Here is a 17557-nt window from a genome sequence, read left to right on the forward strand (position 1 = left end):
TATTATTAATATGGATGTGGTACATATCCATTATGTGAAATTAAAATTTAAAACAAGTAAGATTTTAAAACAAGATGCCAAATGCATGTGCTACAGAAGAAGAATGTTGTACTGGTGAGAAAGGAAAAAAATTTGAATTTTTTTTTAAATATCAGTTTAACCCAATTCTAGAATCAATTGATTCTAATAATATATTATACGTCTAGATTGTCCATTGGGACATTCAGCACTTTTATCAATTCTTTGTTGGGGCAACTTGACCTCCAAAACCAAAGAACAATTTTCGAGCAACTTTGAACATGTCTGAAGACAAAAAAACCTAAGGCTATTCTTCTAGAAACAGTGTTACGTCTATGAGTTGCGCCTCTCCCTCCAGCCAGAAGAGGTTTGCTCAGCTCACAAAACAAGAAGTCAACCTGCATGTGAAAGATCCCAGCCAGAAGGCTACATCATAACATGCCTAGCGGAGACAGCCATTGATTCAACTCCTTTACCCAGCTCGTTTCTGCACGCCGGCATTGTGTTTAATCTCCACTAAGACCCTAGCATAAGGAAACTGCACGTTCTCACTGTACCCAGTGATTAAAAGCTTCAAAGCCACCTTCACTTGGCCCTGGGCCACTGGTCTGATAGGTCCCTCCGTATTACTTTTTTTTGGTTTGTTTGTTTTTGTTTCTTGCGAAAACAGGTTTATTTTGGTTCACATTTTCAGTGACAGAGTCTCTGGCAGGTGAGATATGGCACCAGGTGGGGAAGCAGCCTCATAAGCTCACACCCACATTTAAAAGCAGAGCATAGCGCACAGGAAGTAAGGCCAGACTATGGACACCCCCCAAACCACAGGAAATAGCATATTTCCTTCAATAAGATTCCTCCTTCATGGCCTCGACAAACAGCACCACCTGTTGAAGACCAAGTGATGAGCACCATAAATAACTGTGGGACGGTCCACATCCAAACCACAATACCCCAGATAACTAGGCTCATATCGTTCCCATAGATTAGTTCTTCTAGATGGATGCCTCTCCATCATGAATGCCACAAGTTACAATAGTACGTACTGAGCCGTGAACAGCTGTCCCTTTCGTCATAGATACATAGATACATAGATACAAGAAGATGGCCTTCTTCTATGTATCACTGAGCGTATCATAAATCTAGAAGGTCTCGGTGTTGTTCTTCTCCAAAGCATCACTTACTGCTAGGGAACTGTGGACAGATATGGGAAATGACTGGCTTTAAAATCATTCTGCTACTTTGTGACAGTCCCATGAATAACCACGGTGACAGTGACATGAACTAACATTAATGAAGCCCATTTTAATCACCAGCAGTTGTCCCAAGCACTTAAGATATATGGACTGCCTTATTAAATCCTGCAAAAAAAAAAAAAAAAAAAAAAAAAAAAAGCTGAGAGAGAGCGGGAAAAAACTATAATTATCACGGCTTTACAAATGACAAAATATGGTGTAAGTATAATGAACAAGCAAAGCCTAAGGATTCTGTGTCTCGAAGGGTCATTTCCACACCAACTTTCTCTTCATTATGCTTGGCATCTTCTAAACATGGTCACCCTACATACAATGGGTGATCATCTGTTCATTAAAAGTGTTAATAGAACAGATGGCCTGCCATAACTCTTCTCCATGCATTCATTTTCAATCAGATGGATTATCCGGAGAGTCCCACACATGGCTTGAAATGTTTTGTTTGTTTGCTTGAGCATTTCTGGGATTGAATCTGGAGAGTCATACCTATGAAGCAAGTATTCTATCACGTGATGGTGGCATCTGCCCTGAAATGTTGAATGAATTGTCACTTACTAAATAAAAATTATACCAGCCAGAGTTAGCTTGGAAGCTATGAACTCAACTGATAAGAAAGAAAGAGTGGCTATTGAATCCTCTAGGTACCTGGCAATAGACTGTTGGAAAGCCACAGAGATGTCTGGGATTATGAGTTTCATTCAAATACTTGAAGCAACTCCTGCCCCTAGGGAAGTTAGGCTCCATCTTCCCACAGAAGCAGGAAGAAGACAGACAGTTGGGCTTTTCTTGGTTATTCCTATCAAAATAATATCTGCCCCGTGGTCCTTGGCAATCACATTTTTAAGTTGTCTGGGATTTACCACTTTAAGGGTTGGAGTTCTAATCAACAGCTGCAAGTTTTCTCTAGAGTACTCTCTGAAAAGAGATCCTTACGGCTGTACCCAGAACATGCCCTCACAGAACTTAGTAAAACAGACAGAAATTAAAGAGGACACAAATGCCATCTTGCCGGACGGCAGGAAGCAAACTTTTAGGGGTGATGGAGGAAGGCTAGTTTACCCAAGGCACCAAGCAGACTGACAGGAAGGACAGCTGGCTTGTCTGATTTCTCTCCACATGCTCCAGGCTCAGGTCTGCCTTGACAATATGGCACATGCGTCGAATTCCATCTCCTTTAAGAACTGAAACACAGAAAGGCCATTTATTTGACATTTTTCACCCAACCCTACTACATATATTTGAATCCTTAGGAAGGTCATTTCTAGAACATTCTATCTTCACGTTGTGCAGGTTCACACATTAGTTGATAATGAGAAAGCCATACCATTTGTGTCCCCTTGCTAGGCTAGATGTTCTCCCTTATATATGATGTCACTGCCCCTTGACAGGAGAGGTAAGGGGAAGGTGAGAATGACAGAAGCCTTTGCCTTGAGAGCATTTGTCACACTGCTAATTTATATGCTTCTAATTGCTCTCCACCAGAAAAGACTTAGGGACATTCCCATGGCTGGTCAGTGACTCACAACACATATCACTGGAGCAAAGCCACTGTCGTGAGTACATAGTTTCTCATCTAAAAGTCCTCAGAGCATGTGTTTGATGACTTGATAGCATTGTTAAGAAATGCACAAGTACAGGCTTTCATGCCTCCTGAATGTATAATTGGTTTCATTGATGTCACTTAGCCACCAGCGAAGCACAAGGACATGCTTGAAACAAGAATTGGTTGTCAAATAAGTAAATGCACAAATAACAAAACCTGCATGAAAATGGAATTATTTACACATTGAATAAGCAACTACAAATTACATGGTACAGACATGGCCCTTTAAAAACCTACAGCTAATAAGTACCGTTCTCTGGCCAAGAGCACAGAGCCTCTATCCTCACAAATTTTAACATATATATACATACATATCTATATATGTGTGTGTGTTTGTATGTATTTATGTATATATGAATATATATGTGTGTGTGTTTGTATGTATGTATGTATATATGAATATATATGTGTGTGTGTGTTGATATGTATTGTAGAAATATATATATATATATATATATATATATATATATATATAAATCTATATTTCCAGTAATTATAAAGCAGACAAAACATATCTGATGATAAAGGAGTCAACTAGTAGATTAGTGTTCTGCTAGTTGGTTGTGGGGTTAGAATAGACTATCCAGTGAGAGTCTGAGGGGAAAGAGCCAGGCATGCTGTGATGTGGGAGAAGTAGAAGCATCAGCTATGGAAACTGGAGGCATGAGGGAGGAACAGAGGGAAGGGCAGGCCCGTCCTACAAGGTGTGCAGGCCAGAAACACTGCAGAACCTGAGGGAGCAGAGGAACGCTATACCATGTTAAAAAAAAAAACTATCAAAAGAAAATGCACTTATTATAAGTGCAGTGTGGAGCACCTGGCATATCTGGGGAGAGAGTAGTGTAATCTGCAAGTTCTGTGTGCCAAACACTGTGAGGTATAGGTGTTGAGGGCATAAAAACATACCCTGACACTGTGTCCTGCAGCTTGTGACAACCATGGATCTTAGCTTCACTTCTGGGGAACAAATGGCACAGTGACACAGAATACTAAAGCTGAGTCTCTCTGGGAACACCGGGGTTCCTCTGGCAGCTAATTCCTGTACTGCATGCTTTGGTCTAGGTGTTCTTTATGACTCCTCTGAGCTCTCCCCATTTCTTCCCAGAGAATTCCTCTATAAGATTAGTGTTAGTTAAATCACCCTCCAACTTCCTAGAGAATCTTTACTAACCCAGAGACTGCAGAGGAACCTAAATTAATCCCCGATATTAGGAATGTGAAATGCCATTCTATGAAACTTATGAGCAAAAAAAATTGCTAGTTGTAGAATAATATCAATGATTAAAATTATGTAATATCTTAATTACTATACATTCATACAATGATAAGAGCATAGACTCAATACAGTGGTATCATTAAAAACTGTAATTAAAACCTAAATGCTGAGGAAGAATGGTTAGTCAGGAAAAATGAGAAATAGCTTTAGAATACCTTTGGAGGTAGGTACTGGGATAAATGAACATTCCAGTTAGAAGAGCAGGGTACACATATGTTCTGGCATCATAACATTGTCATGTATACAGGGCCCTCATATCACTTAATGTCTGGGATTCTGAAGCCTGAGCTGGTGATAATGGGCAAAGGCTGCTGAGATAGAAACGGGTCAGAGTCTGTGACTTCGGTTTAGCAAGGAAAGAGCTAACAGGGAAAGGATAGTGTGTTTGCCTTCCAAAAGGGTCACTCTGGTGAGTATGGGTGGGTTTGTATAAAAAACAATGTTTAGACTACATTGTGAATGGAGCTATTTAACTTGTAATAATGAACTTACTGTTACATCCGCAGAGGAATTCCGTTCTCTTCGCTTGGCTTTTTCTCCAAACTTGGACGACTACAACCCTGACATCCCAGAGTGGAGGCGGGACATCAGCCGAGTCATCAAAAAGTCTCTGGTGGAAGTGAGTGCTAACAGTGCCTGCTCTCCACCAGACACAATTCTCTCCCCTTAAAAAGCTTCACGGAGAACAGACGCTTAGCAAAGAAAAGGGAAATCAGAGCTGAAGCTCAAAGTACAGTTAAAGAGTTTGGTGTCTTGGCATTTGTAATCCATATTCTCATGACTGTCGTAATTACTGGGTGAGTACAGCCCTCAGATACACATGGCCCTTATGCCCTATGAAGCTGGTCTGCTTCTGGACATGGGGGTCTGTGGCAGTCATGCAGCTGAGTTAATGACGTGGACATTAGTAAGCGGAAAATCCTTGACTGTGTAATAAGCAAAGGAAACCCTGTCTAAGTGTCTTCGATGGTGAGTATAATTAGTAAGAGACGCCCCAGGATCCAGGTCCACATCTGTCAGCACGCAGCTGCAAGAGCACCGAACGCGCAGTGTCTATCTGTATTTCTGTGTCTTCTTTTAAAATTGTTTTTAAAGATTTGTTTATTCTATATATGAGAACACTATAGTTGTCTTTAGACACGACAGAAGAGGGCATCAGATCTCATCACAGATGATTGTGAGCCACCATGTAGTTGCTGGGATTTGAATTCAGGACCTCTGGAAGAGCAGTCAGTGTTCTAAACCATGAGATATCTCACCCACCCTCCATTTTTTTTTTATTCCTCCTCAGTTCCAAGAGGACATAATTGGTACTCTCGTTGTGTAGAAAAAGCAACCAGGATAACTCTCCCAGACTCTCAGGAGCAATACGTGACCAAGTTACAAACTTGAGCTGAAGCCATGCTTCTCATGCCTGGGATCTTGCAATGCAACCACATCCTCTAAGCTCCTTAAACTTTCTGGAGAATTAGCAAAGTAATATGACTATTTCTCAGTGAGCCAATGATGTCCATTCTGTCCCCGATCTCTGCGGTACCCAGGTCTCGGCTCCAAAGCTACCACGCCTCACACTCCTGTGTGACTTCCACATTTACTGGTGCCTTCCACCTGACTCTTTGTCTGCCATCTTTCTCCAAAGGACTCACCCAATCCCTTTGTCTCCCTCCCAGGCCACAGGGATTCCCAGCCAGCATATCCTGGTGGCAGTGTTGCCTGGCTTACCCACTGCTGCTGAGCTCTTTGTTTTGCCCTACCAAGATGGAAGCAGAGAAAATAAAAGGTCGCCAGAGGACCTGGAGCAGGTGAGTTCCCCAGATCTTTTGAACTTCTCCCATCAATAAGCAGTCTAGCCACCATAATAGCTCTGGGAGGACTGGTGGCACAGTTTAGTCAGAGAGCTGAGACCAGGTGACTTCTTCAAAGGCCATGCCACTTAAAGTGTGGTCTGTATTCAGTGAGGTCTACATTTTAGTGAAGAGATTCCAGGTTTGGAGATCTAAGCCAGGTTTCCAGCTTTGCCACAACAATTATGGCTCTATTATACCGACGAGGCAATCAAGGACAAAAGAACATAAATAATTTAGGTAAAGTCACTCTGACCCCATAGGTACTTCTGTCAATTAAGGAAATGCCATAAAAATGCAGTTGGTCGAGAGAGAATAGATGGTCAATAACTTTGTTACAGTTATGTTTATGGTTGTTTTATGATAGAAAAAGATGTGGAAATAAGAAAAGCCCAGATTGGGGTGAAAAACTTTTGGAAGAGGAAGTGCCGATGCTGAGGAAGTTAGAGGGTTTGTGAATTGACTTTCAGAAAGTAGAGAAGCATATGAGGATGGTAAGGAAATGGAAGATTAGTGACAACTTGGCTAGAAATAATTACAATAGTTTAGAGCAGAAGAGGGACTCTTGTCATTTCGGTGCCAAGCAAGACACAAGACAGAGGTTGCAACATAATTAAGGAAATTGATTATACTGTAGCTTGTCCAGGGTTCCAGTCAAAGTAAACCCAGTGTCCACATAGAACCCATGGGAAATTAGAATCCTAGCTATGGAGAGCATTGTTTCTCTGACTAAACACAAAGCAAAGGATGAAATTGCCTTGTAAGACCAAGGTGTGTCCTGAGATCCCACAAAGTAGGCTGCTCACTACTAGCCTGTGGTTTTCAGTCTGGTGATGTTTTTCTCTGACTTGGTCACTGAGGGACCAAGTTAGTTTAGAAACCCATTTAATGCAAAGGTCCAAAGATACACTTGAGGCAAAGAACTTCAGAACCAATCCCGGGTGTCACCAAATTACTTCCTCTTTCCTTTCTCCTTCTGTTCTACCTATGACACGAGAAGCTCGTGCAGGAATTGAGTCAGTACATCGGAAAGCATGGTCTCTGGCAGCAAGCCCTGGCTTCTAGCTGACTGGGGTCTAACTCCACTCAAAACCTATGCCTGTTGTCTGATCACACCACCAGGAGCTCGAGGTTTCCTGTGGTTTTGGGTCCAGTGTAGTTCAAGAACAAGAACGAGGCATCTCTTCACCCTTACAATTCTGTAGATAGAGAACTGCTGTTAAAGAGTTGGTTATGTTTACCTCCTGTGGATCAGGGGGCTAGAGTAGCCCAGCCCAAACTATTTAATAAATGGAAAAGCAGACGACGAAGTTCTTCATAGAAAAATGTAAAGAAAAGGAGGAAGATACATTGCTAAAGCCAAAGCAGCTTCCCAATGTTATCCATAGAAATATGTAATAGAATATACAGACTTCAAAGACAATTACAAAGTATATAAACATCAGAAATAAGCCCATTTGTGAGAGTTGAACTCTGGAATGCTGATCGTAGCGCCTTTCTTTATGCTCTGGCCCATTCCTTGTACAGAAGTTGGGTAGAACACCCAGAAAGATAAGCGAATGGATTCTGTCCAGTGGTTCTTGAGGAGTGGCAGGAAAGGCCACAGTAAGTGTACCTGGCTCTCTTTTCTGAGCCACTTGTGAGACCTTTCCCCAGGGACCAGAAATGCTAATTGAATGGGACTATCTTGTCTATGAAATAAATTGAGAATTCTTCCCAGTGAGAACTTAACCTCCCCCCCCCCCCCCGCCACCATCAGGATGCTATCACCAGCTTAATCAAGTGCTCTCTATCTGGGAGAGCTTCACAAGTCTTGCTTTCAGACCTTGAGAGAGTGCGGGAAGGCTCTCTTGCCCTCAGGGGCTGCATCAAGAAGATCACACCTTGCGATTTCAAGACTAGTTTTCTCAAGTCTGGCCCAAGTTCAGCCCTCTTAGCCCTGCATCCCTTGCTTCTCTATGAGTTCTCAGGGGTATGGGTGTGACATGTTTTAAGGGAGGAAAGACCACCATGCTCTGAGGAGGATACAATGCCTTGCTGGAGAAAGAGGGGCCTTACACTTGTAGTCTTTCATACTCCTTAAATGGCATTATGGGAAGAGCATGCCAATTAGTTATCTAAAGCTAAATGCCCAGTCCTGAAAATATACATATAAATAACATAAAATATAATGTTACTATTTTGGACCAGAGTAGACTTGTCATTGATAAATATGCTGAAGTATTTGTTATTTGGGAATTTCAAAAAACGTGTAGAAGAGCACCACATGTCTGTGCTATGAGCACAGTGCCTGATACATGAAGGCCACATCAGACTATATATGTTTCCATAGATTTCTGAGGCTCTGTAGTAGAAACTCGTTAGCTCTGTGGGGCATTCATTCCTGTTGTCTGTAGCTTCTCCTCATCCTTGCTAAGCTAGGACACTTCAGATAATCAATTTATACATCCACACCAGCCCTAAGTCAGAACTGCAGGTATTATCTCATTGATACAAACCCTGACAAGTCGGGGTAGTAGGAAACGGATATTCAAATGCCCACTCAATAAAGGTGGGGCAGATGTTCATATCAAAGCACACTACTAATGCTCTAACTCCAGAAGTCCAGTGTTCAGTGTGAAAGTGCAAACACTAAAGACCCTGACAACATGTTGCCACCAAAGTAAAATAATATCTCCACCGTAATGGACACTGAGGAAAGCAACATAGGTAATGCCCATGGTAATAAATCCAAAAATGACAGGAATAAATAAGAGAATGTGAATAAATTCCAGGATCAAGATCAAGAAAATACAGAATTTTGAATGGGATCAGGGAAACAAGTCAGTCTTTTATGTAAATAGTACTTCTATTTATTATTTGAAAATTTCATATATGTGTACAATGGATTTTGATTAATCCAGTCTAACACCCCCATCCAAACTCTTCCCTGTCCCATAATGTCCCCCTCCCAACGTTATACATTAGTTCCTTAGTCCTTGTATCTTCACTGTTTCAAAACTTTACTCCTTCTTGAAATGTCCCTTTTGTTCTAGTTCCAATGACTGGCATATTTATTCCTGCCACATGAGTGTATTTTCTCCAAATAATTGTATTAAAAATTCTCCAGATGTTGAAGATCTTCGTGCATTGGAGACCATCACCATTGAGAACCAACTACTGGTAGCCTTCGTTCTTTTGGGCACATAGGATTATAACTACAATTTTTGACTCTGGGCAGAACCTCAGCATTTATTTAAGACAATGAGCTGGGAGAAGGAGAGCCATGTGTTGCTTCCAACCTGAAGAGTTCAAGTGTTTGCAAGTTCCTTTTCTCCTCTGATGCAGTGATTGGAAGCATTTAAAATGACTTTTCCTCCAGTTTGTTTCCCTGTGCGGTAGGAAGCACCTGCCCACCAGTGATTGATTCCACTCGTGAGAGAAAAGAAAAATGCCTCTTTTGTTCAGATGAGAATATTCCATCGTTACTTTACTTCAGCTGAGTTGATTCTGATTGTTCCTCCCAATCTTTATGGTTTGTGATAAATATAAGGAGAATTGCTGTTTTGCCAACAGTAAGATTTTCCCCTGACACCCTTTCAAGTTCCTGTACTGAGTCTCCATTGCCTTTTCAGCTAGTCATTTAAATGAAGTGTGAGCTTCATCCCCATCACAGGCATCGCCTACCCAACAGGCCAAAACCAAGAGTAATGGGCTGTTTCTTGAGCCATGATTGTTTTGCTGAAGTGGAATAGGAAACGGTCCGGGCCGGAAAGCAGCAGAAGAGGATGACAGTGGGGATTCTAAATGAAATTCACGTAGGAGACACACTTCTCACTGGACCGCAAGAGAAGGCAATCCATCCGCTTTAGCGGTTCCATCTCTGAGTGTTATTTCACTTGAGCCTTTCTTTCTCCGGCAGCTGCTCTTCCTTCTCATTTGGGCTGTTGCTATGCTTCCCGTAGACTTGCAGTTTATCGTAATCTATCTGTTGTCCAAGCTTTCAAATATCACAATTTGTATACATGGGCGGAGTGAACACATTCACGAGGAACATGTGAGGAACTGTGTATGCCTGTGGCCCGCATTGCTCAGTGGCCTGGGGGGCAGTATTTTTTAGTTTGTGGGTGTTACAGATGGATTCGAAATGTCAGTGTAATAAATTAAATGCTGCACCATTTTTATCTCCTAAGCCCATTCACTAAAACATATAACTAGACATCTTTCTTCCCTCCCTCTTGGGTAGATGATTTAAAAAACCTAATTTTTTTTTTAGCAGTGCTGAATTAAGATTAGTAGTTAAAAAGAGCTAAAGTCTAATCTCAACTGCTTAAATACTGACTGGATGAACTTGGATATTTCCTTCAAGCTCCACGTCTTCTATGGGGGTGCCAGCATCAACAAATAAAAAAAAAATACTTAGACACACGATGCAACTTTATCAGAATTTTAATTTATTATCAGAATAAAGGATTCAGTGCCTGCATCATGTACTTAAATATATAAATAACATCTCAGGATCTGATGCAGACAATACAGAGCACAGAGTTCTGTAATTAACCTGGTAAGAGGTTTAAAGCATTGTTGAAATTTATAAACTGTTTGCTTCTAATTTATCTGAATAGCAAAATACCTAGTTTAATTGAGGTTATTCTTGTCTGTAATGTTAATTACATCTATTTTTGCTGTTTATGCATAATGCCTTCTCACAGAGTATATATCCCTTATCAAATGTCTTTTGATGCAAGTTAAATAACACAAAACATGTTCTGTTCTAAATTAATTTTGCGTACCTGGCTTAGTTTTGTAAATGATACAGACAAAGCCAATGAAGTAATGATAAAAAACACACACACACATCTAAGAAGTTAATTATTTTCACAAGGGACTCTCCTGGAGATAATAAATTAAAAGTATGCTGTTCTGGAATATTATATTTTCCGATTTAGTTATTTTTATGTCTCACTTGAACACAATAATTTTCAGGAATAAGCAGTGATAACACTTCACTGGGATGAAAGTGGGAAGTCCTTTGTCTATTGGTACATAGTTCTATTTTATGTTTCTGATAGTCTCTAAGAAACAGACCAATTTCCTAATGGCTTCTGAGATCTCTTTCATGTTCGGACTAGAGTTTTTCTCATTGGATGTCTACATGTGCCTGTGTTTGTATGTTTTTATGTAGTACATGTAGCAATTCGTGTGTATTTGTAGGTTTCAAAGCTAAAACTGTTGTGATAGGCATTGACTTAAAATCCATTGTCTGTTTCGTATCAAGACTCCACTACTTGAGTCGTACTAAGTGATTACAGAGAAATCTTCTTGAAAACCTGGACTCTAACAACAGTTTCTCATGCTAATAACAAAAAGATGTATCTCCATAGAAGGACAAAGTGGTATTCAGCATAAATTTTACATAGAATTGCTTTCCTTCAGGGTTTCACAATGACAACATGAAAGATCCCAGGTACCCATCCACAGGATACGGGGATCATCTCTCCCTCTCCTTGTTCAGCAGAGACGTTTATGTGCAGGGCACTGCAGTTCCACTGCCAACATGAGACTTCTATAATGAACTCTAAGCTCAGCTGTCAGGTCCTCCTTAATCATTAAGGTCCAACAGCCCGATTTTGGCAACTTACTAGAGGAGATGAAAGAGCAAATATAAAGAAAAAGCAGAAGAATCTAACTAGAAGAATAATGGCCAGCATTCATCTCATTAGACTTCATAGGATGCATATTAAATAAAATATGAACTTGATGCTTAAAACAGTATATTAAAAACAAGGCAAGGAGAGCAGTTAAAAGTATGAAGTATGATGATCCCTTGGAGTGTTTCAGAAATGCCTCAAAATCTGTTCGCAAGTTATAATAAATTTTTATGCTAAACAAAAGAAAGGGCTTTTATCTTTTTTTTTAAAGTAAGACTTTTTAATTATCTCAATCAGTAAAGGTATAGACATTAATTTTTTGAAATAAAATATTAAATTGGTGGTAATTGCTTACAGGTAAATACTAATAGGCATAACATGAAAAGATGGGGTTTTCAGATATAGAGAAAGTTCGTGCTACATGGGTAAGCTGAGACTACAGTTTGCCAGGCTATTTTATCAAGTAGCCTACAATAGGTACACTCCTGAGGGTAACCCACTCCGATTCTGAAGTTTTCTGCATTTAGCTTAAAAGATGTTTCTTCCCAAGAAACTGAACTTTTCTTTCAAATGCACTTGATGAAATAGGAGAATTGGGTTCGTAAAAGGGATTCCTGGCAAACTTGATATCTAAATCATAGATGGCAGTGAAGAAGTTCTTGATTCCATCTTCTTGCCTCATGTCATGAAGCATGACAAATCTCATGTGCCCAGCAGTGAAAAAAAAAATAGCCGAGACAAAGCACTCACTGAATTTGTCCACAGTTCTAAAGTACATGTGGTTCGAGAGTAACATGTTCTTTTCAAGGAGGTCCAGAGCATGAACTGGTTCAGATGATGATGTTCATCTTTGGATTCTGTTTTCCCAGCCAGCAGAAATTCCATCTCAAAAACTAGATCATCATGGTGGCCAACAATGACAAAGTAGAGGTTTCCAGACATTGTCCTCTGTCTATGTATGGTTCCTCACATAAATCGATTTCCATCTAGTTCAGTAGGTGTGTTTTAGGTGGAGAACGGGTCAAATGACCATCACCAAACTCCTATCCTTTTTGTAATACCTTGCTGTATGTAATTTTTGCTCAAACCCCATGCTCAGGTTGAATAGTCCATAGTCTAAAATTTCATGTTTCTTATGAAAAGTGGTTTAACAAATACCCATTTGTAGAAACAAAGATTAACTGATTGATTGCTTAAACTGTAGCTGCATTGTATTTAGCTATATTGTTTATTAAGCTATTGACAATATTTATTATACAACAATCATAAGATTCTTATCCATAGAAGCCAGAAAATGAAGGAAACAAAGTAAACCACACCCTAATGTTTGGACTGAAACTATGAGTCTACTATTTACTTCCTATATATAACAGACCCTCTCTTTCTGTCATTTGGTGTATAATGTTAGCAGGCCTTGTTAAACATTAAAATCAAAGGATTTCTCAGAGTGGCTGTTCACAGTCATTAAGATGATTTTTGGTGACACTAACTATAACACTTCTTTCAGATATCTGAAGTTCTAATCCACAAACTCAACCAAAACTTGGTGCACTTTGAGCTGAAGCCTGGGGTCCAAGTTCTTGTTCACGCGGCTCACCTAACAGCAGGTCAGTTTTCATATTGTTTTTTTTTTTTTTGTTGTTGTTGTTGTTGTTGTTTTGCTTTTTTTTAATTTTGTTTTGTTTTTGCTGGCAACTGCACTGAACGAAAATCATGTTCCTTAAAATCAAGGGTAGATGGTAGTTATATATTGGGCATAATTCCTGAAGGCTTCTTTGATGGATGGCTCTCCCCTAATGGGAAATAAGTTTAGCACGAGAATAAGATATTGTTTCTGCTTAGTCACTGGAAACAGTTCAATAAATCACGTAGGTCGTGCTCCTGGGTGATAGCATGCTTTGTCTCAAAATACCTTGTGAAAAGAGCATTAACCTTACAGGTAACATTTTTCAAGTCTTTGTATAAAGCCTTGCTTTCAAATCATTCATAGCACAAAGAATTTGATTTATTTATGTTCCAAACCATTGTAGTACAGTTGAAGTAGATATTTAGGAGCAATATAAAGTCAACCTTTATTTGGTCCTAATTTTATAAATAAATGTTATTGATATTCTGACTCAGTGAAAAGCAGGGGAGATCCTTATTCTAACTATAGAGAAAGCTTTTGATAAAAATAAGTAATTTCAAGCATTTGTGAACAGTTATCCCTATAATGCTAATAATCAATTTAATGAACAATATGTATCAATTACTTGTTTTGACAGAGCACAAGCTTCAGGGAGCACAAATGCCAAGTAGAACTTTTTATAATGATAAGACTTATGATTTCGTTTAGTATAGAAAAGTGTGGTGGTGGCATCAGCTAGAGATATGCTATACAATATGGACAAGGTATAGGAAGTTGCAGGAGGTCTTTAATAAGCAAGTATATGAACATTTATGTAGAGAGTTAACATTCTATATAAGTATTTAAAATTTTACCAAATCTTCCTTTTGTTTGGCTTTCTTTTTGTATAGTCATATCTTCCTTTTCCATACTTTTACTAGAGCTTAATATGCACACCAGGAAACAGATTTACATATTCTCTGCCATAGGGCTGGTGATGGAATACAAATCATTGAGATTGTGTGAGAACTGGGTTAATTTGGACAACATTTTTAGAAGAGTGCATCGTACATGAAAGCTGCTCTTTTTTTCTCTTCCTCTTTTCTTTCTTTGTATTATTATCAGTTGAAGTAATTTGGGAAATCAAAGGCAGAGATTAGTTCTGTTTGTCCCAGATTATATTGGATATTTTATAAAGGAGATAGTATTGGGGATGTTCTTTAAAGACAGATAAGACAGAATTCATGAACTATTCCAAAGACTAAAGCACCGATGGGAAAGTCCTTGGGCCAGAATGAGGATGAAGGCCAGAGGTTCCCATCTCCATTCTTCAGTTTCTCTGTGATTCAAGGATGCTCCCAGGTCCAGAAGCTGGATAAGCATATTGCTACTCTCTCCTGTTCTTCTCCCATTGTGGTATCCACTAAGTATTCAGATGCAATTGTTATTGAACATGGGGATTGGAGGTAGAGTATGGGAGCCATCTGTACTTTAATGGGATCCAAGAAGTCATAAAAGCATTTGAGAGGAGATGTGAAAAACACTTAATTCATTAGTGAAACTTGCTTGGGAGACACACTCCCACATTATCATCCTCTCCCACGGTACACAGAGATACTTGCTTATGTTTAAATTCGGAGGCTGACTATTGTAGAATCTGATACTCCAGAAAGAATTCTGCACTTGAAGGTACATGTTTCATCTCTCATCATTCTAAAATTGCTTTACAGCCCACTCAGATTCTGAATGAATTCTCACAGAAAATGGGAAATTATGTTGTCATGTGCTTTATCAGAAAACTCCTTCTGATCCATGTACCTTGAGATTCTATGGGATTGAAGGAAATATCCCAAGGCATATTAAACAGAGAATTAGCTGTATTTCTCAGTTTCTCTACTCTGGAGGCAAATTATGTTTTGACCCTGTCCTTTTTTACACAGCTTCCCTCTATCAGTTCTTATGTGTACCAGTTTTTCATCTCATTTGCTTATACATATGACATATGACATTATGTCTTCATACAAGCCTCACATTATTCTGGTAAAGTAGACATGCTTCAATACCAGCATTCAAGAGGTGGCCAGGAGACCCTATCTCAAATATGAGTAAAGTATCAAAAGGAGCAATTTGGTGGATGCCCTTCTTGTGAAAACTAATATAGCATTGCAGCCATGTTGAAAAGTAGGTAATTACATATGAGACTGGTGTAACCCATGGCTTAATCCCATGGCTTAATTGTAAGAAACTGATGTAGCAAGAGCATCCCAAGAATGCGCTGATTCAGATCCTCATGTGGAAGCTTCAGTTTGATAGCTATAAGAAATTCTTTTTGCTGCAGTAGCTCTAGATGGCCAGGGACAAGACAAAGTTGAAGAGGCTTGAGAACTTTCTCTAGTTCATGCTTCAGTTCATCCACAGAAGGGCGCTTGGGAGCAGGAGTCAGGGTTCTGGAAAGAAAGGCTGGCAGAAATAATGTATCACTGGACATCCACATGATTATACCACATTTAAAAGATGAGAAGCTGTACCAAAGATAGGTAAGACTCAAGGTTGCCAAGACAACGGGAGAAAAGATACAGCTGCAGACAGGAGAAAAGACTTCTTATACTGGGACAACTTGACAAGAGACAGAAAATATCTTTATCTTCCAATCATTATGTCTATTTACTTTTGTTCCCATTAGATTTAATTATGACGTCTTCTGTTAGTGAAATTGCAAGCCTTAGTAGCCAGCATTATTGAGATTCTATCAAGGTTGACTCAGCACATACCTTAATGTAGACTTAATGTGCAACATTAGTTTTTGTGAAGAAAGAAAATAACCAAGACTAAAAGAATAACTGAATCCCAAAATACTGTTTGCTTACATAAGTGTGGAGAACTGGCTGTATCTCTAGGTACACACATTCTGGACTAGATGTTCATAACAAGCTAAGGACAAAGGATTTGTGCTAAGAATGCGACTTTTAAATAATTACGAGGATGGATGTTAGTTTCTCACTTGAAATTATTCCTGGCATAGATCTAGCTTTTGTAGTTAGAAAAATAAAAACAGTTATTTGAACATCAGCCCATGGGACTGCATGTCTGACAGAGACTACAAGGTCTTCTCCTTTCATGCATGGAAAACAGGGCAATGTAAGGGGCATTTGGGTGAAGGCTAGGTCAGTTGCAGTGGTGTTTTCTAAATTGAAATGAACGTATTCATATAAAGGTGAAAAACAGTGTTTAGTGCAGATATGGAATTTCTGTGCCCTTCTTCTCCTCCCATACCCCTTACAGAAAGGGAAAATAAACCACTGTCTTCAACAGAACATGTCTCCAAGCAGTACTACAGAAACCATCCCAGGGACCATTACTGCACACTGCTGCTGACTTTAATTGTTGGGCAGATGTTTGTCAGCCTCCTTTCTAAAATGTTTAAGCCAGAGGAAGTTGCTGGTGAGACATAAGAGCGTGGTTTGCTTAGACTCCCAGGAAAATGAACTGTCTCCTTTCAGGAATTTACTGGTCTTGTTTTGGGTTTCAAATTCAGGTCCCTATTTGCTTTTATGGGGGTGTAAGATAAACATGGGTAGAGAACTGGGTGTCATTAGAAACTGGAAAGTGCTTATTTCCTTCTGGGTGCTCTCTTTAGGAAATCATTCATTTCTATAACTAAGCTGAGCCAAACTTTGAACATGGTGCTTATTTTCTTCATAGTCTTTCCTATGTTCCCTGGAAACTTTCTGGTTTCTCTTGAGGAGCTACATACACCTGACAGATACGTTTCTGGAACTCTCTCTGTAGAATCAAGAGATTTGTCCTTATGTTGGAATAGGGGAGAAATGAAGGACAGGTTGATAAGAAGGTGGAGCCAAGGTTACAATTTGAACAAATGCGTTTGGCTTTTAGAACCTTCTTTAGCAGACAGGGTCAGACATTATGAAACCAGTGAGAGAGTTATAAAAGCATGTATAAATAAGCAACACTGAGATTCGACTAGAAATGCTAGTGTCTGGAATAAAGTGTAACTTACAGTGCACCCTGTCTCCAATTCCTTCAGCTCTCTACACACCTATGTCTATTCATATTTTAAGACTTAGGTTTATGCCAGCACATGTGTGGCATCTTCCCAGAAGTCTTCACCTTGTTACTACCTCCCATATCTGGACTCATCTATTTTTATGTCTCCTTCCGATGATGGTGATTATGGTTATCTTTATCCTCATCTTCCACATACATACTGACTATTTATGAGTAGGGTCTTCATGTCACGATGCTGTCACCATTACTGATCCCAGCAGAGAAACTGCACATGTCAGGTGCTCAACAAACTTTACTTTTTAAC

At 39.5% G+C, this 17557-nt stretch overlaps 1 protein-coding gene and 1 pseudogene across 5 annotated transcripts in view; one reads left to right on the forward strand and one right to left on the reverse strand.

The window, feature by feature from the left end:
* The window catches only part of SORCS1 (sortilin related VPS10 domain containing receptor 1), a gene marked incomplete at both ends in the record, with an annotated part of 518044 nt that overhangs the window by 482781 nt on the left and 17706 nt on the right, over nucleotides 1–17557 (forward strand). For all 4 annotated transcript variants that reach the window (XM_080911273.1, XM_080911272.1, XM_080911274.1 and 1 more), the window contains 3 exons: nucleotides 4654–4766; nucleotides 5818–5949; nucleotides 13129–13228. In XM_080911273.1, coding sequence (XP_080767399.1) covers nucleotides 4654–4766; nucleotides 5818–5949; nucleotides 13129–13228 — 345 coding nt within the window. The remainder of the gene's footprint in view (nucleotides 1–4653; nucleotides 4767–5817; nucleotides 5950–13128; nucleotides 13229–17557) is intronic.
* Nucleotides 12145–12563, reverse strand: LOC308416324 (trafficking protein particle complex subunit 2B-like; annotated as a pseudogene). The gene has a single exon. The product of its transcript is annotated as a trafficking protein particle complex subunit 2B-like (transcript).

The sequence above is a fragment of the Micromys minutus genome (genome assembly GCF_963924665.1).
Source record: "Micromys minutus genome assembly, chromosome: 2".
In the NCBI taxonomy this organism is placed as follows: Eukaryota; Metazoa; Chordata; class Mammalia; order Rodentia; family Muridae; genus Micromys; species Micromys minutus.